Source organism: Tachysurus fulvidraco, chromosome 13, assembly GCF_022655615.1.
Source record: "Tachysurus fulvidraco isolate hzauxx_2018 chromosome 13, HZAU_PFXX_2.0, whole genome shotgun sequence".
NCBI lineage: Eukaryota > Metazoa > Chordata > Actinopteri > Siluriformes > Bagridae > Tachysurus > Tachysurus fulvidraco.
Genome location: NC_062530.1, coordinates 21,579,830 through 21,607,401, shown reverse-complemented (window position 1 = coordinate 21,607,401; position 27,572 = coordinate 21,579,830). Strand labels below are relative to the sequence as shown.

Below are 27,572 nucleotides of genomic sequence, written 5' to 3'. Positions count from 1 at the left end.
CCGTCGCATTGTAGGAGACACAGAGCCGGCCAGGCCATGGCTCTCCCCACGAGATCCAGAGCACCACTTCCATGGTACATTCGGACACAACACACCACATGGACATGGGCACGGGCATGAAACAGCAGCCCAACGCTACAGCGCCACCCGCATCCAGGCTGGATATGAACCAGAAAGGTGAAACTCTGCTACATTTCACACAAAAAAAAAAAACAGGAAAAAATACAAAGACACTCGTTTTGTTAAAACGTTTCATTAACGTTAGTGGAGCAAAGGCAGGCCAGAAAAAAGTGTTAAGTGGTAAAGGCCTTCTTAATTATTCACACATGTTTTTAATGGTGGCGTGAAAGCAACCTTTATATTTGCTTAATGTAATTTACACAAGAGAGTATAAGACACGTGAAAAGAAGGAAACAGGTGCAATTGAGAGATAGTAGAAGACAGAAAGACAGTTGAGTAGTTGACATCTTAAATAATTTGTTTAATTTGGAATAAAAATATTTTAACATCTCAGACAAAAACTAAGCACATTGCTGTCTTTAAATATTTACTCGCAAGTAAGATTAAATGTAATCCCGATTAAAGCTTCTCTAATAAGTACAAAACTTGGGACTAAGATGTTCTTACTTAACATCTAAATTAGACTTAATTTTTCAAAAAAAAACCCCTCACAGTTCATAGTCTCCAGCATGAGAAACTATCACTACACTCTATGTAGGTCTTCATTGATCAGTGTTGTTTTACTAGGTTTCTACTGTAGATCATTTTTTAAAGTAACTGCAAATTTGTGATGGACCACTCGATTTTGTGGCATTATGGTCTAGTGTTATAATTTGTTAAAGTTTATGTCTCACCAAAGTTTTTTTCATAATGTAGCCAGAGCACACTGAGAAGTGGTTTTGACCCTCTATGTAAAAGCTAGCCTTTAAAAAGCACAGTGAATCTGTACCTGGAACTGACATATTACAATCCTCTTAGCCACTAAAAGCTTGGGCCGAGCTACAGCCGGGGCACGGGGTTACAGATATACTTGATTTTGCTCTACTTTACTCTTACTGAAAGGAAATATATGCCAATTTATTTTTGAAGTTCCTGTAAGAATTACTAAAGCCTAATAGCAGAGTACAACTACAGAAACACCCAAGAGTGTGTAACATAATTATAAGGTCAGAATAATAATGCTTCCTCATTTTGATGTTGTTGCATATGCTCTTGATATTCTTAAGCACTATTCAAATATGACCATTTGCCTTTTTATCCATCAGCATGGTTAAAATAAGCATGAGAATTACATTAATAAAGAGTATTATTTAGTCTGTAGTTTAGAATCGAAAAAGCAAGCTAGAACAAATTATTTTTTTAGACAAATAACTTTTTACGCTGCTACTGTATATAGTGGAACATAACAATGAAACTTCACATAACAAAGTCAGTGGTTTTTATTGTTGTGTAGACTTGCTTTTGGTGTGATCAGCTTCACAACGGCTCTTATTTATAGCAGAACTGAAGCCACATTTCAGAAGGGTTTCAGGATATTTTGGTCCACTCAGTATGCATTTGGTCTAAATGGTTTAGCTGATGCAACCAAAAGTCTTATCTCTGGTATTTTACATGGTTTCTTAACGCTACAAATTTTGCTGAGACTATATCATAACAATGTTAAAAAATTGTAGGTTAAATTGTAGGTAAAAATGTTCTCCAATGTTGCTACTTCAGTGACTAGGGTAGAATTATAACTACTGTTAAACTTCTGCCAAGTGGATACTTTGCCCTTAGACAAATATTAATTACAGATATATAATTGTAGTTATATAGCGACCATTCAGGATGGTTGCGGCTCTTTAAGACAGATCATTTGGATCAGCTCACTGAGAAGAATTTTATTTTATAAAAGCCAGTCAGCATACAGTAGTTTGGTCATTATGTGTCTGCTGCTTAAATGCCTGTTCATTTAATCGAACATTGCGTGTCCAATTAAGCGATTAGACACTACTTCTCATATACACATGTCTGTTGATCCTATTCGTTAGGTGTACTATATAAATGCATTATATTGTTGAAGGTGAAATAGTTTAAAGAAAGCTTCATTGCTGTCTTTATTTATGGGATGGTATGGAATAATAATAATAATAATAATAATAATAATAATAATAATAATAATAATAATAATAATAATAATAAGAGACGAATGCACAAGTCTTATCTATTTGTATGTGTGTGTGTGTGTGTGTGTGTGTGTGTGTGTGTGTGTGTGTGTGTGTGTGTGTGTGTGTATGTATGTATGTTTATATGTATATATTGTATGTAAGGATGTATATACCAAGAGCATATATATGATTCTGATTCTGGTTCTTATGAAAGTGATGTACATGATGGCAGATTTGGTTTCGTGCTTGATTTACAGCTTGTTGTGGCACTGAGATTATTTTCACTTTCACATTTTGTTAAAAGGATGTCCTCAGATGTGTGTGGGCTTTTTGTGTTTCCGCGTGTGACACGTTACAGCTTATGAAGCCGACATTTGTTTTAAAAAAAAAAAAAAAGAAAAAAAAGAAAGAAAATTAAAAATAATTTTAAAAGAACAACAACAACCAAACCAAACAAACAACGAACTCAACAGCGCCTCCTACAGGCGCAGTGACGTCGTTTTTTTTTCTTTCTCTTTTCTAACGTGGAACGAAAGATTAGAAAATTGGAGCCTCGTGCGGATGGACCACGCGCTACTCAGCCACATCAACAACTAACTAACAAACAACGAGCTTTACTGTTTTTGGGGCTTTGGTTTGGAATTTAAATCGATTTTGGTTTTTTATGAAGGCTTCGTAAGCGCCCGTCATGTGAGTAATCTGAGAGAAGGGCCTTCGTTTTTGCTCTTTTCATCATCTATTTCACCTCAGGAAGCGTTTTAACGGATCTTTGTTCAGTTTGCTGAAACCTTCACGTCGTCTCCACTATTCACGTAAGTGCCGAATTAACGGCTTAACGCTCATAATTCACGTTTATTATTGTGACTGAGGAAGGAAGAGACAGCGGAGGCGTTTTAATTACACGATACATCGACATTAAAGCGCGGAGAAGAAAGAAAATCAGAGTCGGAATCCCAAACGCCACTTTATCGGGTGTAGTTCGCGACGTACGTCACTACGTAATATACGTAAGTCGTTAATGTGTAACTACGTCATGCTTTAAGTCAGCAGCTAGTCAGGATAAATAAATACTGTAAATCAGTAGCTAGTCAGCATAAATAAATACTGTAAGTCAGCAGCTAAAAAAATAAATACTGTAAGTCAGGATAAATACATCCAGAAAAAGTATTTCCTGCTTATTTCACTGTGTAGAACCAGCGTGCAGGCGGTACTGTACACACCATGTGGTGCTCTTACGGAAGCTGTAGTAGTTGCTGTAATATAGCAAATAGTGACACTGGTGATAAAGTTCATTAATATTAATAATAATAATAGTGATGGTTATTATAATAATAATAATGGTTAGAATATGTGGACGCACAAAAGTGCTCCGTTCTCATTATCAGTATCATTGGACACATTAACTCTGGTTCACTGGGCTACAGACTTAAGATACCATGAGACTAAAACACCGTTCAAAGTTTTTTTTATTTATTTATTTATTCTTTTTTTGTGTGTGTGTATGAACATACACACACACATATATATACACACACATACACACATACGTACACGTATACATACATACATACATACATACATACATACATACATACATACACACACATACATATACACATACTTATATATATACATACATACATACATACATACAAACAACAAACACGGAAGGATGTGCTAGCTGTAGTGTTACATGAATAAGTATGAATATAGCCAGAGATTCGGCTGTTCGGTCCTCAAGTTGTTTGTTCCAACACCTCAGTGCCAGAACTGAAAAGAGTTGTTGTATACTTACATCTTACACTGAGAGATGGTGGGACCAGTCGAGCAGTGCTGGTAGGTCTGAGGGTGCGAGATACAGTGCGAAGAGTGATGAGGGCTTGTTTGGTCCATGCCAGATCCATGGACTAATCAGGACTGAAATCCACAAACATATAATAATAATAATAATAATAATAATAATAATAATAATAAACATAGACTGGAATCGTAATACCAAAAATACATGTGGTTTTCCATCTGTATGGTGAACAACAGTAGTTATCCCTTCAGTTTGTACATGTGTGTGTGTGTTTCTACAGTATGGCTGATTATCTGATCAGTGGAGGGACTGGCTATGTCCCAGAAGATGGACTCACTGCCCAGCAGCTCTTTGCTATAGGAGACGGTCTCACGTACAAGTAAGTCCTTCACTTTTTCCACATAAGGGTTTTAGTTTCTCACTCCAGTTTTTTCCTCGTCACTTTTATTACTATCAAGCTAATTACAAAGACATCTAAAAGTGGTAGGAGGTGTGGTGGGAGCAAGAGAAGCTTGAAATACCCGTCCTACACTAAATAAACTTCTTGGATGTATTTATTTCTAATATGTACACTGGTTCACATGATTGAATCCAGTGCCAGTAACCATTTGTTTTCGTATATCTAATATGATTTAATCCCCGCACACTCGTCGAGTTCAGGACCAAACCCAGATTAATGACATTCTGCAACAATTATTTCTTCTACTCCACCTCACTTGTCATAATACAGTTTAGTCGTTAGAAATGTGTCGGAATTAAGATTAGAATTAGAAACAGTAGTTTTGCCTTGTTCAATGTGAAATCACAATTATAATCAAAAAGATTTTAACTTTCTAATAAAATGATTTCACTCAGTCTTTTTGGGGACTAGTCTGGCAGCCCACAGACTTTTAGTAGTTTCAGCCTGGGCGCTGGTTGGATTCAGTCTTTTGATTAAGACAGTTCTTTGTTGATTTGGATGTATTCTTTGAGTCATATTTTTTTTTACCTTGATGAAATCCCTAGTTCTGGCTGGGAAAAAAAAGCAGTCCTAAAGCATGATGTTGACACCGTCATGCTACGCTGCATCCAACACACTATTTGCAATTAAGTCCAAAATTTTCTTGCATTTTGCCAAATGGTTTGTGGTGATTTTGTTGGGATTTTTGTGAGAAACAACTTCTTTCCATCCTGAAGCCCAGACACTTAAAGCACATGAGAGATTGTTGCGCCGAACAAAGAGTAGTCTGTATTTCTCAGGTATTCCTGCAGCTCACTTAATGTTGCTGCAGGTCTCTTCACACCCTCCTTTGTAAAATTTGTCTTGTCCTTTTATAAATTTTGGTGGGACATACTGTTCTTGGGCATGTCATTGTTTTTGTTAATGATTGTGGTGTTCCATGTTACACCATGGAATGGTATTTTTCCTGTTTTCCATTTTAGTTTTATACATTGTAATTTCACATTGAACCTGCCATTATAATAGTGCATATAAGTATATGATTACTCAATCAAGGTTATGTGTTAGGATCAGGAAGACAAAATGCTCTTATCGGTCTGTTGAACCATGGCTATTTAAATTACATGGCTTCTGTACCATCCGTGTTAGCCAATGACTGATCTCTACTTCAAGTTACAAAACCAGGAGTTTCTGTTCATGGTTTCAAGTCTCAGTATTCATGCCCTTTCCAGGAAAAACAGATCACAGTATTCTCAGATAACTAAACCTGGTTAAACTAATCATGTGTGTTTTAAAGAATCAACATCTGGACTGATTGTGATTAGAAAATTTGGCATCTGGTATTTTTATCTTGGATTAATTCTAGTGACGTATGTAGACGGAGGCACTGCTTAGCACGTTTTAGTGCTTTGCTTTGCTGCTCTAAAACATCACCGCTTTACTCGTCAATGAATTAAATATTCTGCCCTGGGTTAAGCTCATTGTTTAAACCAGTTTGTAATGTTAAAAATCAAAGAATATTTGCAACTCATTCCAGAAGCTATTAATAATTCTGCTCTGGGAACAAACTCCGGTACTGTATATGTGTGTTGGCTCCGGTTCTGTAAAGTGAATGAAAAAACAAATGATGTGGTTTAACCTTTTGTAGGACAAGTAGGTGCCTGTACCTGACTTTCAAGTTTCTGGGTTTGACTTAAGCGACAACACTGTATTATAAGTTTTTAAACAGTTTACTTCCACTCCAATCATAACTAAACGTAATCTGATAGATAAACACACAATCTTCTTGTGGAAAACTGCACTTATTGGAAAGTGACAAGTAGTTTTAAAGAGAAGTGTGTGTAAACAGCTGCTGCTTTTTTATAGACCAGCACTTCACAGGACATCTGTCAGGGAGATGGCTTTGAGCTGTATGGCAACCTTGAGACTGTATCCATAGAAACAGAGAAACAGACAGAGAGGCGTGATGTGAGAGGGATGTTGATAGAAAGATAGATTGTCTTTTAAACAGGAATAGCACAAAGTACTAGCTTTGATATCAGCTGTGAATAACTCATTAGTAAAGTAATGGTCTCTGTTTCTCTGTTTATGTCTGCAATCTCTAATGGAGGCTCTATCTGCATTTTACTCTCAGACTCTTATCTAACTGTGTGTTTGTGTGTGTGTGTGTGTGTGTGTGTGTGTGTGTGTGTGTGTGTGTGTGTGTGTGTGTGTGTGTGTGTGTGTGTGAGAGTGAGTGATGGTCTGAGCCAGTCTTTCACTCACTCATCTCATCAGGGTCATGAGATTACTAAAGGCAAACTCATGCAACGGTCACACTCATGCCACTGTCAAAGCTGTGTGATGTTGCAAAGTGAAGATTTAACATTAACAGGATGTTTCTTGGCCCCACACTTTATAACTAGATTATACTGTTCACTAACACATACCTGGTGATGTGTAACCAAGTTAAGTTACAGAAACATGTACTGCAGCGAATGGTGTCTCGCTTTACTCGTTCTGTTTTAGATTCTCTTGCAATACAATAAAACATCTCAACTAGTTGTAACTTTATATGGAAAATGATATCCTTCTGATTTACACATTCTAGGCATTTTAATTAGCCTTTTTGTTTCATTTCGTGTCTCCCAATTTAAAGTATAAACAAACGTTTTTATAAATTCATTAGAGTTTCTCAGAAAAGCCGTTTCTCAGCCAGTGGATCACAGGCAGAGTTTCAGGTGTGCATTTCTTTCCATTAAAAACTGGAGCAAACTTTTAGCACTTCTATTAAAAAAATGTTAGCAGCTGACAACTTGTGACTATGACATATCATTGGAAGCTGTGAGGCCTCCAGTTAGAATTGAATTAGCCTAATTAAATACATACACTCACACAGCTAGATGCTACACAAAGCCTTTCTCTGTTTAATTCTGATTGTTAGTATTCATTTGCTTTTGTGTTGTCACTTATGATAGTTAGGTTTTAAATGTCGGTCCTGGAAGTGTTTACAGGTTTAATTTTGTATTGTATAAATTTCAGTTTAGTTTACTTCTGATTTAGTTTTGTTGAGTTAAGAAACATAAATAAAGTGTTTGCCTTGCGCTTCGTAACTTTCCCTGTAGGAACACTCATCACGCACTTGTGTTGTTGTTATTTGTTCATGTAAAGATAATGGTGCATGTCCTGTATGTGTGTATCATCACCATCTCTCTAATTATCTTCTCTTTGTCTGATGTCTTTGGCTCAGTGATTTTCTCATCCTGCCTGGTTTCATCGACTTCACCTCAGATGAAGTGGTGAGTATCTCTGCATGAAACCAGCTCAGCATAAGTCATCGATCTTTCCCCAGAGCGTATGTCTTCATTTAGCATGCCACGTTTAATAACGATTTACCGAGCAGGAACTTTTCTAATTAAATCACGAGTCCGAAAACCTCCAGCACAAGCATCAAGCTGGAACAGATGCATCAGTCGCCGTGCACTTTGGAAACAAGCTGAAGAAGGGAGCGGAGTGTATGGTAAACAGCTGATTAAGGGACAGCCGATAGGGGGGAAGGAGCACAAATGAGATGTGCAAATGAGAGGCTCAGTTGGCGGCAGCATCCCAGGTGCATAGGGCATGTTCTTACAAGTAAGGTGCCGTTTCTATACACATGGTGCTGTGAGAGAGAAGAACTTCGCTGAGGAAAAAATGCCTTTATATTTAGTCGATTGTTCGTTTTAAATGTTTCTAGTTCACGTTTGTTGCAAAGGTGCTTTATATGATTATAGCATTATGTTCTTATTAAAGCAGGCCCTGAGCTGCCTCTGATTCTGCAGTACTAGTTTGACGACGAACCAAGCCGACCATTTAAAGTGTCTCTGTCTGCATGTATTCTCTGGAGGGAGGAATTGAGAAAGAGTGGAAGATGTTTTCTTGACTCCGACCACAGGGATGTTATATGAGCGCATGTTGATGTAGATAGTGAAAAACACCTGTGTTTGTTTTGTATGAATACTTTCTAGCTGGAGAAAGGCTTGTAAGGAGATAAAGGTTTGAGTAAGCAATCTGAAACGAGGTCTCGGATAAAAATAGGGGTCAGTAACTCGAACCACCAATGCAATGGAATGAATAGTTTGTACAGTGCAATAATATAATCAGTAGGTCTTACTTTGCATGTTCTTCTTGAAATGTCATACAATACAGAGTAAAGTAACCCTAATCATTAAAAAGAAACCTGCTTGCTTCGTTCCTACATAAAGCCAAGTGGACTTGGAGACTGGAGGGTCTGTATGACATGCATCCTGTCCAACATACATGAAAATGTGTTCACTAAAATCAAGGAATTGTTAACAAGTCTGTATTTGATGCATGCTTCATATTTGGACACATATACGTATGCCACTGTAGGATGCTATTCTTTATATATTTACGGCGATTTATGTAACAGTTCTGTAAAAATGGTATAATAATTTTAACACAACAACTAAATCGAATTTCCTCAAGGTATCATGACAACACAAGATCATTTCTAATTGACATCCAGCACTTTTTCCTTTGATATGTACAGTTGTTTTCAATAATTAGTATATCTGTTATGCTCATTTTGGGTTATATGTCATCATTAAGGATCTGACTTCGGCTTTGACCCGGAAGATAACCCTAAAGACACCGCTCATCTCATCTCCCATGGACACTGTGACCGAGTCATCTATGGCCATCGCTATGGCTGTGAGTATCACGCAGACATGCACCCTGGTCTATTCTGAGGTGATAAAGCCTGTGCAGGGAAATTGGAGATTTCTCTTTGCCTATTTAATGCAAGATTGACCCACTTGCTTACCTATTAATGTTGGACAAGATTAAGTGTGAAGCTTTAGAAATATAAATTGTGATTATACAGTATACTGCTTGTTCAGGTAAGAGCATTTAGCTTTAGACGTCTCTTTAGATGTACAGTCACATTCAATTAACAGAGACTCTAATGAAGTTGGTAGCAGCTTTAAAACTTTGCCACTTAAGCCGCCTTCACACTGCACACGACAAACTGACACGACTGTCGGATTTGGCCCCCTAGTGACAGTCGCACGTAATGTGCAATATGATCGTGCAGACGTCAACATGGGAGAGAAGCGTGATTCTCCCGGTCTCCGAACACCCGTTAATTTATGATCCAACTCTTGAATCATACAGAGATGCTTACAGGAAAAATGAAGCATGTTACTGAAATGGGCTAAATGTTTGCAAACTTAATTAGCATTTATCAAGTTAGGAGTACAAACAATCAATGCAATCCAGAAAGACCACAAATAATTTTTGAGGAAACATGGGAACAACATTAAAAATAATACATATCATAACACAATATAAATATTAATAATTTATTACTTTTTTTATCAATAACAATGTATTTAAAACAAAAAGATTGTTTTGGATAAAGTTTAAAAATTACTAAAGTTTATGTTAATACTTTTTAATAATTCTCATCACCTCGCGCACACGATCCTGATTGGACAACATTGGAATACATCACATCCGGTCGGCATATCGGATGCGGTGTAGTCGCACAAATTTTTTTAACAGATCCAACGCTCAAAACGGATCCGGAAATTACGGATCCGCAGATGGTCGGCACCTCACGCAGTGACCTTGCGACTCTCCATAGGAAATGAATGACTTCCGGTTTATCGGCGGTCGTTTCTCGTGTGCCGTGTGAAGGCGGCTTTACTCCAACTGCTCAGCTTTGAAAACAGACTTGTTCCTAATGCTTCTCAGTGTGAATAGTGTAGCCTTCAGTAGAGATAGATCAGAGTTGTGCCCACTTCAGAATGCGTGAGCGAAGATATAATCTGGCTCTTTGCCTTGACATCTTTCCTAATTCGTGTCTTAGCTCATGGGTGGAATCGGCATCATCCATCACAACTGCACACCGGAGTTCCAAGCGAATGAAGTTCGGAAAGTGAAGGTGAATCTCAGACTCTTATTTTTTCTTGATGTGTTCAACGGGCATCGTGATGAGGTCTCTAATCATGAAAATGTTACATGTGATTGTGGCAGAAATTTGAGCAGGGCTTTATCACAGATCCGGTAGTGATGAGCCCTCGGCACACGGTTGGCGACGTGTTCGAGGCTAAGGTACGGCACGGCTTCTCCGGCATCCCTGTAACCGAAACTGGCAAAATGGGCAGCAAGCTGGTGGGAATCGTCACGTCACGAGACATTGATTTCCTGTCAGAGAAAGACTATGACAGACCATTGGAGGAGGTTTGTAAACAAATGAGACATATACCAGTACATCTCCATATTATATATATATACATATATATATATATATATATATATATATATATATATATATATATATATATATATATATATATATATATATATATTTACATTGATTTAGTAGTATCCTTGAGTTTCTTGGTTTTAAGGTTTAGTTTGTAGCAAGATAAATTAAGCTTTTTAAACATGTTAAATCTGTGATTTGAATTTGCCAGGCGATGACAAAGCGTGAGGATTTAGTGGTAGCACCAGCTGGAGTTACTCTAAAAGAGGCTAACGACATACTGCAGCGCAGCAAGAAAGGTCTGTTTTTTTTTTGGTTTTCTTGTCAAGTGCTTACTGTGGTGGCAATTATTCATTTTCTCCCACTGATCTTGATCATGACTGATGGCAAGTTTTGTTTTAACAGGTAAACTGCCCATTGTGAATGACAGTGATGAACTGGTGGCTATAATTGCCCGTACTGATCTGAAGAAGAACAGAGAATACCCTCTGGCCTCTAAAGACTCGCGTAAACAGCTGCTCTGTGGTGCCGCCATCGGCACGCGTGAGGATGACAAATACCGACTGGACCTGCTCATGCAGGCTGGAGTGGACGTGGTGGTGCTGGTAATTGTGGTGCTGGAATGTTCTTTTTTTGCACACTTCTCACTGTCTTATTTTTTATCTCTCTCCCACCCCCCGAGTTGTTGTATGTACTCTATGACTGATGAATCTTTTATTTTCTGTGTTTAGGATTCCTCTCAGGGAAACTCAGTGTTTCAGATCAGCATGATCAACTACATTAAACAGAAGTACCCTGAGCTACAGGTGGTAGGAGGAAATGGTGGGTCACTAAGTTTTATTGCTGTTTATTCTTTTCTTCTGCCTAGAATCATGTAAAAAAAGTCCTTAGACTTTTCAGCGATTCTTAAACTACTCAGGGTAAAAAGTGAATTTGTCTCTGTAGTTGTGACCGCTGCACAGGCAAAGAATCTGATTGACGCAGGTGTCGATGCTCTCAGAGTGGGCATGGGCTGTGGATCCATCTGCATCACTCAGGAAGGTGTGTGTCTGTGTGAGGTTATATGTTTATGTTTAATATGAAAACTTACATCAGTGTATTTTTTAATAGATTTTTTAAAGTGTGTTTTTTGTCTGCAGTGATGGCATGTGGGAGACCCCAAGGCACCTCTGTGTATAAAGTAGCGGAGTATGCGCGCCGTTTCGGAGTGCCGGTAATCGCAGATGGTGGCATTCAGACAGTTGGACATGTGGTGAAGGCTCTCGCTTTGGGAGCGTCCACAGGTAGCCGTCACAGGCTTATCAGTCCTCTAATGTATTCTTTCTGCTCATACGTTTCTCTGCTGTGCCGCTTCTCTTACCTCTTTGCTCTGTTTTGTTGCAGTGATGATGGGCTCCTTGCTTGCAGCAACCACAGAAGCTCCCGGTGAGTATTTTTTCTCAGATGGCGTAAGACTGAAGAAGTACCGTGGTATGGGCTCTTTAGACGCCATGGAGAAAAACAGCAGCAGCCAAAAACGCTATTTCAGGTACGGTATTAATATCTATAAACATTATTATGCTTACTGTTTAATTGCACAGGCTTTATTTACATTATATATAAGGACTCTAGATCTTTTACACTTCTGTTGGTCCTTGTTACAAAATGGTCTAAACATAATGTTACATTAATATAATTTTTCATATTTATCCAGAGAAGTTTAGCTTGACTGTTAATGGAGTTGAAAATGACACATAATATTATTGTTTTTTTTTTTTATTGCCAATAAAGGATGTCTTTTTAACCTGTTCATCTTTATCTTTATGTTCTCTCTGTATTGCTGAATGTTTGTATTTCTTTGTTTGTGTGTGTTACAGTGAGGGTGACAAGGTGAAGGTAGCTCAGGGAGTATCAGGCTCAGTTCAGGATAAAGGCTCTATCCATAAATTTGTGCCATACCTCATTGCTGGAATTCAACATGGCTGTCAGGATATTGGTGCAAAGAGCCTGTCCATCCTGCGGTAAGACCATAGCTCACGTAATCATTTTAAAGTACTGGAAATGCTAATGTTGGATGTTAAACACTGTGGGAATTACAAGAACTGTTGGTGTCTTACATACCTGTCTGTTTAAAACTAACCCCAGTGTTTCTTTGCTGTCAAATAGCCTTAATGATTTTCGAGCCACTGTAGCTTTCCTGTCAGCTAGAACCAGTGTGTCCGGCCTCTTCTTACCACTCTCCTCTTTTTCTGTGCAGGAATTTATTTTATGAACAAAGTCCAAGCCTTTGATCATGGTGACTTGTGATTTCAGCCACTGTAACAAAATGTAAAAATCACTGTTTTTGAGAACCACTAATTAAAGTTTGTACAAATCATGTGCCTATAATGCATGTATTCTGTTTTATACGTAGCTCTATGATGTACTCTGGAGAGCTGAAGTTCGAGAAGAGGACAATGTCTGCTCAGGTGGAGGGCGGCGTCCATGGCCTGCACTCGTAAGTCTTCACTCACCCTACACACATCCGCGCAGACTGCATAAGCAGTCGGTCACCCTGTCTCTGTGGCTCTTTCTTGGTGTCCATTACTTAATGCCGCCATGCTCAGTGACTGCTCCAGCAGGTGTCAGGCAGAGACTCTCAGAGAATTCAAGATACACAGGTGCTGAGACTGACAAATAGCCTTTATCTCTTGTTTCTCACGCTTTGTGGACCACTTTCACATACACAGCGATAAGTCGTTCCACTGACTCCCACTGACACCAAGCCCTGTTCTGTGGTGTTTATCTTTCATTTAGACAAGAGAAAAAGGCACAGTTCTTAGTGTAAAATTGCTAAGTTTTTCACAGCAATTTTCTAATAGGAATCAGAGAGGAATCGGAATCTTGAATCTTTTAATCACCAGATTTTGTATCTGTCACATTGCATAGTCTGTTTTAAATGATCTAGTATGTGAGAAAATATTTTTCTTTAGTCAGAGAATCTTACTGTGTGGCAAAACATCTGCTTTGAGATAATTGTACTTCAAAATGAATTTATTCTAAGACCAAAGCAGCGCCATATAGCCAGGTCGATGAGGAGGTTTTTACCTGCCCTTACTTTTGCTAGTCTGACTGTTCAGACTGTACCCATGAGAATATTAAACGGCATCAAACTAAAATCTAAGCAGCAAATGATCGGATGTGTAACATTAGCAGAAGTCCTTATGCAGGTGCTTGCAAATGCAAGACAGCATAAATTGTTGTAGGACATACACACGATGTAAGACACACTATGGCCAAAAGTTTGTGGACACCTGATCACCAAACTCGCATGCTTTTATTGAGCATTAGTGAGGTCAGGCTTGGAGGTCTGACATGTAGTCACCATTTCAGTTCATCCCAAAAGGTGTTCAGTGGGGTGGATTTCAGGGCTATATACAAAGCACTTTCACTCCAACCATGGAGCTTGTTTTGTGCACACGGCCAAAAAATTGTAGTGCAACAGCAAGATTGCAAAAGCAAAAAAAAAAAAACTGTAGTGCAAGAGCAAAGATATCTGGAAAAGACATTTGGGCCCACATGTGGGGGTGATGGTCACATGTACAGTCTTTTGGCTCTATAGTGTAACTGTAGAAGGCGAAATATAAGCCCTTGTTTTCATGTTCTCTTTTGCTTTAATGGAAATAGGCAACCCATTCCCATCTTTGGGGATCCTCCTGGTCTCAGGTGGTAATAAATTTAGGGATTGTGACTAAGACCAAAATCACTAACACTTTTATTTCATCTTTGTTACTCTTAACTCAAATAGACCTGAATATAATGTCTGCAATATAAATATTTATTGTGTGTGTTCATGCTGTCACCAGTCAGTTGTGAAGCTGATAGTAAATTTCATCTGAACTATGTTTGATTGTGTATTAAGTGATCTACTTTAGATAGTTGAATGTAAAACTGCAGGCATACTGGAGTTGTTTACAGTTGACAAAGATCTCAGTTGTTTATTACAAAAAATGGTACATTTAACGTAACAAAATAACCAGACAATCTCGGGTTTAAACTGCTATTTAAACACAACTACAGACCTGCCAACCTTGAAATATTTAGTGTAAGAGCTACACAATTCAACATCGGAGCTGTTTCTCTCCCTTCCCAACATTATAACATAACCGATGAGGCACCTCACGTGTAAAACTGGAGTGATTACACAGCTGCTTTGAAGTCTGTCTGGAAGCCCCGCCCACTTTGCTTATCTGATAGTCTCTCGTCTTATCTAATTTTACCGATCGCGTTCTCACTTCCTGTCAAGTTAAGTGAAGCGTGTTTGTAGGTGATTAATGGAAAAAAAAAAAATCTAAGTGTTTGCTTACATAAGAAAAGTATCATAGTATAATATTGTATAAATGTTATTGTTAACAGCAGTTAATTATATTTATTAGATCCGTCACTGAATTATTTCATCTGAAAATAGTCTAGCATGGCAATTTTTCACCTTGAGTCTATAATCATATTAAAAGTACTAAAGATTAGAAAGTGATTTCAAATCCCTGGCCAGTAAGTGTATTCGTGAGGGGAAACGAAGCTGCCACTCATCTATTTTTATTCAGATACAGACACTGAAACATTTTACATGAACAGTTTCTTATTAGTTGCTGTAGAGCTTTCTCTTTGTTCTGGTATAAATAAATCTCTTTCTCTTATAAACATTTCTATTTTGCAACTTTTTCTATTACAACTTTTCGAGTGTCTGCATCGTAACTTAAAAGGTTGAGCAGCAGCTTTTCCCTGAAAGCATCTCAAACTCCTTCCCTAAGACTGTATTTTATTCCTCTTAAGGGTTTGGCAGGTCTGTTCTCACTACCAGTTTTTCTTAAAGTCTTTTACTTAGATAACAGACACTCAGCAATCCCCTCTTAGTTCATACAGTCCTCCCAAAACACTTTATTATTTCCCCTCATATCTTTTTCTGGAATGATGTGAAATTGTCTTCTTCTCCTTTCTTTTATGCACTCATCGTAGATATACTTTTGTGCCATGTAAGTACTCAGTCCTCATGTCTGTGGGGTTTATTTATTTTTTTTTTGGTAATCATGGTGGAGGGGATTGTGAGTTGTAGGATCTTTTAGTGAAAAGTTAAATTTTTTCCCTTGAGGTCACTGTCTACGTTTAATTTCTAGATGCTCCTAACATCCTTTTGCAGCTCATACGCTCTACATCTACTCTGTATGCAAATTATAAGAAAATAAAGGCTTGGTGAGTCAAAAATGCTAAATAACCTGACATTGGCCATGTCCTACCTGTAATTATGTATATTAGCACTTTTGGCTGATCTTTACCTTTTTCCAAATAGAGCTCGGGCTGAAAGAGGATATGAGGAAATATCGAATTCTAACTAATATCGTTTTGTTGGTTGCAGTTTAAGTTGTGATTATTTCATAGAGTTAATCGCCGGTTTTCCATTAAAATGATATGATTGGGGCTTTGAGGGTATAAGGGGTTATGGATTTGAATCTCATGTCACAACACACAGCTCACTTCCTGGAAGTAACAATACTGCTTAAAAAGTTTATCTTCATTTTCTTACAATTGTAGTGCATGAACGGTGTCTAGAACAAACGAATTTCAAAATCTAAACCTACAATTGATGCAGATTTGGCTTGTTTGTAATGAGGTAAATCTAAGAGCATTGCACTGAAATCCCATTCATTATATGTATTAATATAAGCATGTTGTAGGAAAAAGTAAAAGAGTAAGAAGAGTGAAAACCACTGACAGAAAAAAAAAAGAAAATTTATCAGTAACTTTTTCTAGATTGCGGTTTTCCGCCACCAATAAAGAGGAGTGTGAGTTGTGAGAAGCTCCTTGCTAATCACTTGAACACAGGTGAGTTCTGTCTAATGAGGCTGAAGGGATTTCCTCCAAACTTTCATCACATCATTCACAACAAAAATCTTACACCAGTTGGTCACATTCAGGTATTCAGGGAGGTGTTGAATGATCTTTGAAGAACTGGATTATTATGTGCATTTAAACAGGAAGCCAGAAGCATTGTATGCTTAATAACTGCAAAACAGCCACGGAGAATTGTCATCGAGTATGTGTTCAAAATATCAGTCTATATAATTCTAAGCAATACCGTATAACAGGATTCCGTGTTTAATAGTTCTGGTTAATCATATAGCTACATAACATGTTACTAGATCAGCCCAAGATTATATGGTAATTAGTGTCCAATCTAACAGTCTCTTCAATCAGGTCTCTTCATGTCATCATTATTTATTTTATGTTTATACTGCTGTGCTCTTCTCTCTTAAACTGTTTACCCTGAACCACGAGAGAAAAGAACATCTAATGTGTAAATACAACCTTCTTTTACATATGTGAGGAAAACTTTAAATGCATAGATGGCGACCGACTCACACAGTCAGTCCAAGTCCAGCTGTGCAGTTATAGCACTGACACGGTACCAATGTGTTGTTTTGTACACGCCATTGTCTTTGGGTTCTTCTGAGAAGTTAAACTCTTCTACTGGCCATTTACATGGTTTAAACCAGTGGTCCCCAACCTTTTTTCCCCGCGGACCGGTGAATGTTTGATAATTTTACCACGGCCCGGTGGGGTGGGGGGTGGGCGTGGCTTCTATGCTATTAAATTAAAATGAATAATTTTAATTTAATTGCATTTAAACATGCCTACTTAACTCACTACAACACTAAATCAATAAGAACCCTGAGCTTGTTTCTTTACAACGAGACGGTTCCATCTGGGGTAATAGGAGACAATGACACCCGAAGTGTGTTGCTTATGTCCAGTTTATTCCGTTGTTTTGTTTTGGTTGCCATCACTGCAGAAATCCCCGCTTCACACAGATAGCATGTCAGAAATGGCAATAGGGATTTAAGTGCTGTGGTGGCAATCTCAGGGTATTCCGCCATGACTTTAATCCAGAACACCGGCAGAGTTTCTAACTTTCTAACGACGTCTGTTTCGTGCTCATTTTTGCTAATTTGTGGGTTAAATTTGAGCAAACACAATATACACGTACACCAAGCACTGTTAAACATGAGAAAGTACCGGTGAACAGAGAGAAGAGCGATACACACCTTCTCTCCACCAAAGCTACAACACCACTGCCGCTTGCAGCCGCTCAGCTCCAGACGTCACCTAAACCCGGCCCGAGATCATGATATTTTGCGCATGTGCGGTATTGGTGCGGCTTTAGGTGACGTCTCTCAGCTCCCGGTTAACCTCTTGTCCATGGAAAGTTGCACAAACCCGAGAGAAGTTCTCCACAGTAAATAAAATGGAAATAATTTAATGTTCCTTGGGTGGCCCGGTACCATTTGGTCCACGGACCGGTACCGGTCCGCGGCCCGGGGGTTGGGGACCACTGGTTTAAAGCATGTAAAGGGGACACTGTTCCCATCAATGTTAAAATGAAGTTTAACTGGAAAGTATGATAAAAAAATTCATTTCTGTTTTGCTGTTATGGACAGCAGGTCCATTGTTGACGCTTTACAAAGTTTAAAATGGACATTTTTGAATCACTGATACAAGCTTGCTGATCTTGTGTTAAATGTTAATGACCTGCTTTGTCTCTCACTTAGTTATGAGAAGCGCTTATACTGAGGGTGGCAGCAGAGGACATACGACCCTAGCTGTGACCAAACACAACTGATTCATCTGATCTCTTCTACATTCCTCTTTTCCTCCCATTCTTCCTCCTGGTCATCCTCCTTTGAAGAAACAATGGTTTGTTTTTCCGAACCAGGTGTGTTCAGCAGCAGTCGTGCAGGCATCCTGCACTCTACCTTTGTAACACAGACATGGACATTGCTGTGCACTGCTGTATGATAACAACTGGCTTTTTAGGTTTTTGTTTTTTGTTTTGTTTTCATTTTCTCCTCATGTGACAATCCTCTTCTGTTTTATGTATCGTTGTCCTCACAGGATAGTATAACCCTCATTGCTTTTCAACTTGTGTTCAGTGTAGTCAAAATGTCTTCTCTGTGGTCCTGTAAGCAATAAGCTTTAATACTGTGTACCTGGCTAGTGTTTTTGTCACTATAAGGCTACTGGGTGTTAAACCGCGAATGGTAAATGGAAGTTAATGAAGTTTATATATAAAGTTTTTGTTCACATTTCACAAAATTTTTAGGTTTTCCAGTTAGCAGGCTTCTGTAATAGAACCAGAAGCTAAGTGATAGCCTTAACTTAAAAATCAGAGATCCTTTCCACCTGCACACCTTAGAAATCAAGTTTTCTAGAATTAAAATGCTACACCAGAGATGCTCTATGAGTGGAATTTATTTGAGGGTCTTTAATTCAGTATCTACACACATACTTTCTTGGACAAACGAAATATCACCTATGGATCCAACACCACGATAATGATTTACAAGCGGTTGCAGTTACAGTAGCGCTGCTTTGTATCGGAAACCCTTAAGCGTTAAACTTTCCGTTGGGGATGACTTTGATCTGAGAAGAGCAACATTTGTCATCTGTGTGTTAAAGTTTGTGACATAATGCTATATCACTGCACAGTTTCCATTTCCTGGAAGAGTCACAGCTCCTTTGGGGTCTGGATAATAATGTAAGAAAAATGTTAGTCGTGTACACTTACACTACACTATACAAGTGTAATACCAAAACGTGATTGTGTGTATGCTATACAGTGAATATTAGACTTAATTCATTCCCAGGAACAATTTCTAATGTCCAAAGGTGTCATCTCTGTTTGTGTGGATGTGTGTTGTCTTTTTTTCTTTTTTTTTTTGCTTGAGATATTAGAATTTTAGCATGTATAAAATAGGTTTACTTTTCAACAGGTCCTCTTATTTTGTCTGTGATTGCTGGCAAGTCAGGCAGTTCCCTAAATTTGTACAGAGTCTTTTGGACAAAAGAAACTGCTCAAAGAAATCTATTTTATTATAGTCCTTTATTATGTTCAATGTTACTATCTTATTTTTTGACAATATTCTGTAAAGTAGCTCAATAAACCGAGGACCTGAAATCTCATGTAGTGTGAACAGGAGACTACAGGACCAGAGTTCATCAGACAGAGAATGATGTCAGAGCAAACAAGTTAATCTCTGTGCTTATAGCGATGTAAAGCACAATTAGAGCTTAAACGGTGCAGTTTTGGGATTTGACCTCTAGGCAGATTTAATAATTACTGCTTTGAAAGGCTTTTGCTGCTCATGTATTACTGTTGTACAGGAGTACCGCCCAAAGCTGAACACTCAGCCATGATCTGCAAAATGGTCACATTAATAAAGATGGTTATGATCCAAGATGCTGTCTCATCATTTCTTTATTTACATGATACCACAAGGTGGCAATGTTGGCATTTAGTGTGTGGATTTATTTATATATATGCTATGGTTTATGTAATAGCCTCACAGGATGGGATGGATTGTGATGACTTGATGGTCTCAAATCTAAATGGATCATGGGATCAACAGGTTCAAGTAAATATTGTTATAGAAATTTACACATCCAACCATCTTTTCATGGTTCTCACATTATTTATTTGTTTATTTATTCATTCATCCATTAAGCCGTTGTTTATTTATTCATTCATCCATTAATTCATTATAAATATCGACATGGTGCTAACAGCCAAGTTTACCATTTTCATAAACTTTCATAGTTACCTATAAAAACACAGATGTATAATTGAAGTTCTGACTTGTGCTTCTAAATCCAGTACAAAAATTAAAAGAATGAAGGCTAAAGTGAAGAAGGTAAAATATTTTAAATCTTTTGTGATGGGGAGGAAATAAGAGCCTAAAATACAACTATTTCCCCATACATGCATCGACTGGTGTTGCTATATTAGTATTACAAACTTTTATCAACTTAATAATTTTTGTCATCTTAGACTTCCCTTGAAAACCTCTGGTAAATAATCTAAGTTAAGCCACACCTAAGCACACTCCGTTCTCTGTGACGCCTTATCCGGTTATAAAGTGCTAAACGTAGACATATTGCTGCTGGAGAAAAAGCCCTTCCTTTCTTGATTTATTAGATTTTGCCTTGAAAGTTAATTGTTGCCAACATATATATATATATATATATATATACTGTATATACAAATTTAATCTTTCCTCTATTTATAGTATATTTTATTAGGAATGTTGTATATCAATTGTATTACCAAAACAAATTAATTGCCCAAACCGTGATGGTGCCTTTAAACTGAAAATATTTACACGTGCAACTCAATAGGAAAGTACATTGCTGGAGCGAAATTCATACATCCATCAAAATCAACTCAATGCTTTCTCTGTATTGAATCATAATTTGCTTGACAAATCACTTCCAGAATAATGTTATTGGAGAACTGAAAAAGGCACAGAAGCACTGATTTTGTGAATATGGATTTGAAACCCTCCCAATTCCCAATATTTTATGGTGCCATAAAACTGTTAAATGACCAGTCAGTACTAAATCAGGTTTTATATTTTAAAATACTCCTTTCTCTTAAAAGTAAAACCACAGCAGTGGCATTTTTTAAGAGTCTGCTAACCTTTTAGCTTTTATAAACTGCAGTAGATAAGTGTTCCATCTCCGACAGAATCCCTTTTGAAAGTTTAGGTTTCATGCACTTGGGCTATAGATGATCTCCACTCTTAGAGCTGCTTAACTCAGTTGTGATAACCTACAGTTCAATGGTGTCACTGCAGACACTCAGTGAGTCTATCTGTCTGCAGACGTTGATGAATTCAGCTTGCACAGCCAGTTCATCAGCTTGTGTGCGAATGTGTTGATCATACAAATGCTCTCTGGAAGAAATGGAGCCCAGAGCCCTGTATTGCTTCTGAGAGTAGCGCCCAGGGCCAAAGCCAGTATAAAAAGATGCCTGACCTCCATGACTTCTAGTTCCCCCACGTAAGGAGTTGAAGTTGGAGGCCTTCCATGCTGCACTGCTCCTTAATACAGGTGGCGATGGTGCAGAAGGCAAATCCACATCCCCACATGATGCAGTGCGGTAGAGTGATGGTTCTGCAGGTATTCCTCTGCATGGCTGGCCATCTGGAGGCCCCCGGGTGCTGAGGGACAGCCTGGAGGAGCTGAACAGGCTGCGATGGAATAGAGCCTCACTGTTTAAAGCCTCATCAATGCTTCTCCGCAAATCAATAGGAGATGGAGGCCTTAGATCTACTGTAGAATCACAATACAGGCTGAGGAAGGAAGGAGGAGAGACCAAAAGTCCATTTTTAGGAGGTTGTGCAGGGGCAGGTTGAGGGCTATTGGGATAGTTAAGCTCCAGGCCTTCTGGTTCTCCAAGGGGCAGCTCTGCTAGGGTATAAAGTGGCACACTCTCACTCTCATGGCGTGACATGCTTTCATGCAGAGTCTCTCCAGTCTTCTTGGTCCAACCACTTGACAGTATTTGTGGTTTGGTGATCACTGTATTCCTAGTGGATGACCTGTTGAACCATGAGTTCCAGTGACTTAGTTTGGGACGAGCTACTCCACAGCAGAGTAGAGGGTGTGTGAGGATGAGTGCTAGAGTGAGACAGACACATGCCTCGCATGCTCTGCAGCATAGCTGAAAGACCCACCAAGACCAGGGCATGAGACCCATCCTGCCACCAGTCATTCCCAGTGTATGCAGGATGGCATAGAGCCTGAGACCTGCACATGCCAGGAGGAAAATTGCTGAGACCAGTCCCATTCCAGCTGCCCGCTCCCACACTCCTGCCTCACTGAGTGGGCACTGACTGGCCTGGCATGCCAGACGATCAGGTGAATTCTCCCTCAGCCTGTAGATGTGCTTGGCTTCAACACGGGCACAGCAGTAGAGCAGCAGGTATGAAGTGGAGAGGAGACAAGAAAGAAGCAGGAAGACTGCAGGTGGCAGCAGAGAAACAACAGGGAGGGAAGGAAAAATCCATAATATTCCAACTGTGCCCAGAACTGTGGCCATGTGAAGCAGCATGAGCATAGCTAACAAGCAAATACACCGCCGCAGTGCATTCTGAGAGAGTAGCTGAGGAGAAAGCAGCACAAGAAGCATGCCAAATGCTCCGGTTAAACATGGGTAGCCGGCCTCATGTAGGAGCCGTGCCCAGGCCACAGGGAGGCGTTCCTTTTGACCATAGGGGTCATAAATGAGCCAGAAAGCCCGACTTGAACCAATAAGCAGCTGCAGGAGATGCAAGAGGGTGAAGTTGGCACAGCCGGATGGCTGGCACAGAGGGAGGCACAGTAAACTTAGCGCAGACAATACAGCCACCAGAGAGAACACGCAACCCAGCCCGTATACCTGCAGCTCCCATGCCAGGCCCCACGTTGCCATTGCAGCATTCCAGTCTGAAAATAATGGCACCAAAAGAGGTGGGGTCATTATTATAGAAGGAGATGGTGTTACATTCTCATGGGGGGGCATTGGGGAGGCAGGATTCAGGGCCCTGGTGAGGTTGTCAGGGAGACCAAGGCTCCAGAGAGGGTTGGAGGAGTTGCAGACCCCCATGGTGTCAATATTGCAGTCAGGCAGGGATGAGGATTCAGTTAAGTCGTCATTCCAGTCATCTCGTGAAAGCGAGCCTGAAAATACAGAAATGATATAATTATAAACTTTTTCCCATCTCACCTCATTAGGAACTGTTTACAAAACATATTATTGTAAGTATTGTACTCAGTATTGTACAAGTATTGTACTCAGACTAACACTGTATTTCATGAAATATAAGACAAATCAATCCACCAGTTATAAATCATGTTGAGCATCCCATTATAGAACCTCTCCTCAAAAGAAAAAAGGTAATTTATATATAGAAAAAAGTAGATTGTCCCAAGGCAACTGTCAGCATCATGATGAAAACAGTCCCTTAAGCTGAAAGACATAAAGCATCAGCTGTTGTAATTAGCTGGCCTATTTTACAGTGAGAGATGTGGAAGTAGGGCTGAAATAACTAGGTCATGCAGTCTAACACACAGTGCAGATTACGAGTCGTTGACCTTGGCACTGCTCTCATTCATGTAACTATTTAAAAACCAGGAAGTGACACATTTCAAGCAGTTACCTGTATTTCTGACCAAAAACTAGCTTCTTTCTAATTCATTGGCTTTGCCTTGTAAAAAGGGGATTGAAGTGGAAAAATTGCACAATCAAAGTGTAATAAATAATGTATATATTGATTATTTATTATTGATTCATCAGTATGTTCTGCATCAAATGCATTAATGGATGCTTAGAAGCCAAAAGTATGAATCAGCAGTATTGCTTAAGCTAAGGATGGACCGTATAGTGTGTATCAGGCATCTGTGTAATCAGAGTGAGTGCTAAGAATTACCTGGAATAAAAGCGTGTGCTGTCAGTCCTGGAGTCAGTCTGGATGTCTTGTCTAGAGTCGGCCTAGATGTCTTGTTTTTCTTATACTGACCTTCATACATTTTCTCCAATCCTGGAGTTGTCTGACTGGATGTAGAGTCTAATGTCAAACTATCTGTATAAAGGCAGCAATAGATTATTGATCTCCACTTAATCAACTGGACCAAAAAAAAATCCTGGACCAAATTGTTCACAAACATCATCAAATCATAATTAAAATCAAGTAATTATTAAATCGGGACAATAAAAATCTATATATCAATAACAATCTATAAATAAGACCTTGTTGACTTCAGCTATCTATTAATCCTAAATGTTTACTGAAATGAAATGGAAAATAAAATGAGTGGAGAGAGAAGCATGTCTTCTGGCATCTATCATAGGCTTCCCCCTCCTCCCCCCACTTGCTGAGACGGATGTCCCTTGTGCGCCTCTGGAATACTGATTGAACACTGCGGTGTGTAAGACTATAACATGCTATGCTACTACAGAGTACTGACAGCAGTCTGAAGACAGTGGAATCAGATCAGGCAAATCAAAATGTGCCTTTTATTACAAGATGGTTTGAAATTATGAGACATTTCTCGTATTTCAGGATTAGGGGCAGCTATTTAGGCTGATTAGAAAGTTCCAGCACCACTTTGCTACCACTCTACAGTGCCAAAGCAAGCTCCTTATTGTGCTTGCATTATTTACTCTCTGAATTGTAAACCTCTAGATTATAAGCATCTGCTAAACAAATAAATATAAATGTTTACCTCTTAAGGAATTTGTACCAAGATTAGGTGGCCTCTTGGTGAGCTCCTCAACAGTTCTTCTGTCAACCTGTAGAGTTGTCAGTAGGTCTGTGTGCTTCTGTTTCATTCCTGTGTCATGTGATCTTTGAGCATTAGCTTTGGACTGCCTGAATTCCCAGGCATCACTTAGCCTCATTTCAGTTTTCTGATCTGGAGATGTTGTATATCCCGAAGCTTTGAATTCCTTGCTCTTGACCTGGGAGGCTGGATTGGAAGATGTTGCAAATAAGTTGATTAGAGATGGAAGGCCAGTGGCTATTGGTGGAGTAGTGGTGTCCATATTATCTCTTGATGTCTGGCTGCTCCACAGTAAGCTGCCAGCACGGTGAACATCTTTGTGATCTTTAACAGGGCTTGTCTGTGTCTGTGCTTGGTCTCCTCCATCTTCAGTCAGGTATGCAGCCTGTAAGCTGCTGATCAAAGTAAGACTGAGAATGACTGTGACTCCTGCACTGTGAGGGATCATGTTTGCAACCCTCTTGAAAAAAATCACAGCTCACACTGTGTCCTGATGTACTCCATCTCAGGTCTCCAACACTTCTTTGGCACTAAACCTGAAACGAGTGATAAGTTTAAAAAAAAAAAAACGTCACTGAGAAAATAATGCAAAAACTCTTGACCCAAAACTAATAACGGATTGTTTGGGCAAATATGTGAATAACTTAAACCCTAAATATAGACATGTGGCAAATAATTAGTCATTACACCTGCATTGCTCTAGTGCAAAGATCCCAGCCCTAGTCTTGGAGTACCCACCACTCCTACCAATTTTAGTCCTTTCTCTAACACACTTACTTTACATTAAGACGAGCTGTTTATTAACTGATTAGTTGAATAAGCAGAGAAAATATTGAAAGATGTAGGACAGGTGCCTTCAAGAACCAAGGCTCAGAAAATAAAACTTCGATTTTTAGCCATGTCTGTCACAACCCAAGGAAAAAAATTATAATACTGAATTTGTAATTAGAAGTCACACATTTTACGCATTTATTGATTGAAGTCAACAACTTTACATTAAATTATAAATATTATTTAAAATATTGTGTAAAAAGCTTTCAATTCGACAATCAGAAATATACCTGTTGAAATGATTATTGATTGCTATTGCTTAATACTACAGATGCATAACATAGAGCTTAGGTTAAAAAATAATGCTTTATTCCTTTAATTTGCTTTTCATGTAGCTGTCTGCTCTGGTCGGTTTATCTTCTGGTCAGTTTGTTTTCCTCTTGGCATTATTATCCTCTTCTCGCAGCTTGCCCCAGTTTGCAGAACTGTTCTGTCGTAATGGAGCTGTCTTCGAGAGCTCTAAATCACTGGATCACAGCTGAAGTTACAACCCCAAGTCCTGTCAATCCTCATCAATCTTTCCCTATAAACATTCATTAATCATTTGAATTGGGCTTTCCACTCCATCCCAATCGGGATTACTGATTGATCCTTATAAATAGATGCACATAAAAGCAAAGCTACAGTACCTGATCTCTATGGAAATAAAATGTGAATATAAAAAATTAAATAGCAGCTCTCCTAGCTGAGTGTAGAAGGTCTGCATTAAGTCATCTGCAGTAGAAGCCTCAGTTTTTTTCTCGTCCCTTTCAAGTCCTCTTGCCCCAATTTCTGCTCATCTTCTCTTCTCTGAATACAGCCTCCTTCTCTGGATGATGTATGGCTATGCCTATCTGGTCCACATGACCAAGCACTGGACTGATTTCTCGGCAGCTGCATTCCGTGATGTATGTTCTCAAACCCATCAGCAATTAAAGAGACATGCACATAACGTGAAAGTTAAAGGAAAGGGGCTCACCCCAGGAAGGATGGAGACGAAAATAGGAGTAATCCCTTAGCCGCTGCTGAAAATCTGTCACCGTCTCTGTCGGTTCCTGCGCATGTGTGTGAGTTTTAGTGCACTCGCTCCTGTTCTGCTCCGCACACACACACTCATACACACCCCATCCCTGCTTCAGTTTCTCTCTCAGAAGCACACTGTCTGACACACCCCCTATCTGACTGCACTTCCCCCAACGCTCTTACAATGTATGTGTCTGATCTCCCTCCAATTGTGTTGATCCGAGCTCTTCTGTCCATCTCTCTTTGCCAAGACTGGATTAGCTCTGCTAGGTGTTTGACTTCCTCTTGTCTCACTTCGCTGAACAAACTGCAAAATACTGTAGGAAGTCAAAACCTCTCTCCAGGCAAAAGATCACATTCACAAGGGAATACTTTTTAATTTTTCATTTTTTTTTTATGTTTCATTTCAGTTTGTCAATTTTAATAAACAGCACTGAAAGCAACTCCTTATAAGTGAGATCCAAAAAAAAAAAAAAAGATTTTGTGGGTCACAGAGTGGCCTCACAGATTTAAGGTCCCTGAGTCGAACCTATGTTTGGGTTATTGTCTGTGCAAAGTTTTCTATGTTCTCCTTAAGTCCTTCGGTTTCCTCTGTGTTCTCCGGTTTTCTCCCACCTTCCAAAAAGCCAGGTGGATAGAAGGCTAAGATAACATGGCCCTGACAAAGACTGGTGTCTATATTCTTGCCTCTTGCTTAATGTACCTGGGGAGGCTCAGGATCCACCATAACCCTCCTCATTGGTTGCTTAGTGACTGTAGCCTGTAGTGTTGTAGCCTCACCCCATGACCAACACCACTTGCACTTTCATCATTCACTACCATGTAATAAGCATCAGCTAGGCAGAGAGATTACATTAAGCTCAGATGTCAGTTTCTTCAAGGCTGAAGGCATGTTGGTGTATATGAGGAGCTTAAAGACTGCACGTTTAAATTCTGAATGAAGATTCGGTAGGGAAAAATAATTGATCCCAACATGCACAACATGCAAAT

At 39.1% G+C, this 27,572-nt stretch overlaps 2 protein-coding genes across 12 annotated transcripts; one reads left to right on the top strand and one right to left on the bottom strand.

Moving 5' to 3' along the window:
* The first annotated feature begins 158 nt into the window (after positions 1 to 158).
* Positions 159 to 19,885, top strand: impdh1a (IMP (inosine 5'-monophosphate) dehydrogenase 1a). Of its 9 annotated transcripts, none has more exons than XM_047822405.1 (16): positions 159 to 177; positions 4,229 to 4,327; positions 7,617 to 7,665; positions 8,978 to 9,079; positions 10,239 to 10,313; positions 10,406 to 10,612; positions 10,849 to 10,936; positions 11,043 to 11,257; positions 11,369 to 11,459; positions 11,583 to 11,678; positions 11,777 to 11,920; positions 12,021 to 12,165; positions 12,494 to 12,637; positions 13,030 to 13,113; positions 15,612 to 15,628; positions 16,404 to 17,177. In XM_047822405.1, the coding sequence occupies exons 2-16, from the start codon at positions 4,230 to 4,232 to the stop codon at positions 16,595 to 16,597; spliced, it is 1,749 nt and encodes a 582-aa protein (XP_047678361.1). In that variant the 5' UTR covers positions 159 to 177; position 4,229; the 3' UTR covers positions 16,598 to 17,177. The 9 variants fall into 9 exon arrangements, with proteins under 9 accessions (XP_047678361.1, XP_047678362.1, XP_047678363.1 ...); XM_047822406.1 differs by having other exon boundaries at positions 160 to 177; positions 11,043 to 11,251; XM_047822407.1 differs by having other exon boundaries at positions 160 to 177; positions 11,043 to 11,242; positions 16,404 to 17,175.
* Positions 19,439 to 26,714, bottom strand: prrt4a (proline rich transmembrane protein 4a). 3 transcript variants are annotated; one of them, XM_027161569.2, is made up of 4 exons: positions 26,539 to 26,712; positions 24,693 to 25,285; positions 23,897 to 24,049; positions 19,439 to 23,147 (listed from the first exon to the last, which is right to left on the bottom strand). In XM_027161569.2, exons 2-4 carry the CDS (start codon positions 25,195 to 25,197, stop codon positions 21,256 to 21,258), a joined length of 2,550 nt encoding a protein of 849 aa, XP_027017370.2. In that variant the 5' UTR covers positions 25,198 to 25,285; positions 26,539 to 26,712; the 3' UTR covers positions 19,439 to 21,255. The 3 variants fall into 3 exon arrangements, with proteins under 3 accessions (XP_027017370.2, XP_047678359.1, XP_047678360.1); XM_047822403.1 differs by lacking the exon at positions 26,539 to 26,712 and adding an exon at positions 25,811 to 26,530; XM_047822404.1 differs by lacking the exon at positions 23,897 to 24,049 and having other exon boundaries at positions 26,539 to 26,714.
* Positions 26,715 to 27,572: the final 858 nt, after the last annotated feature.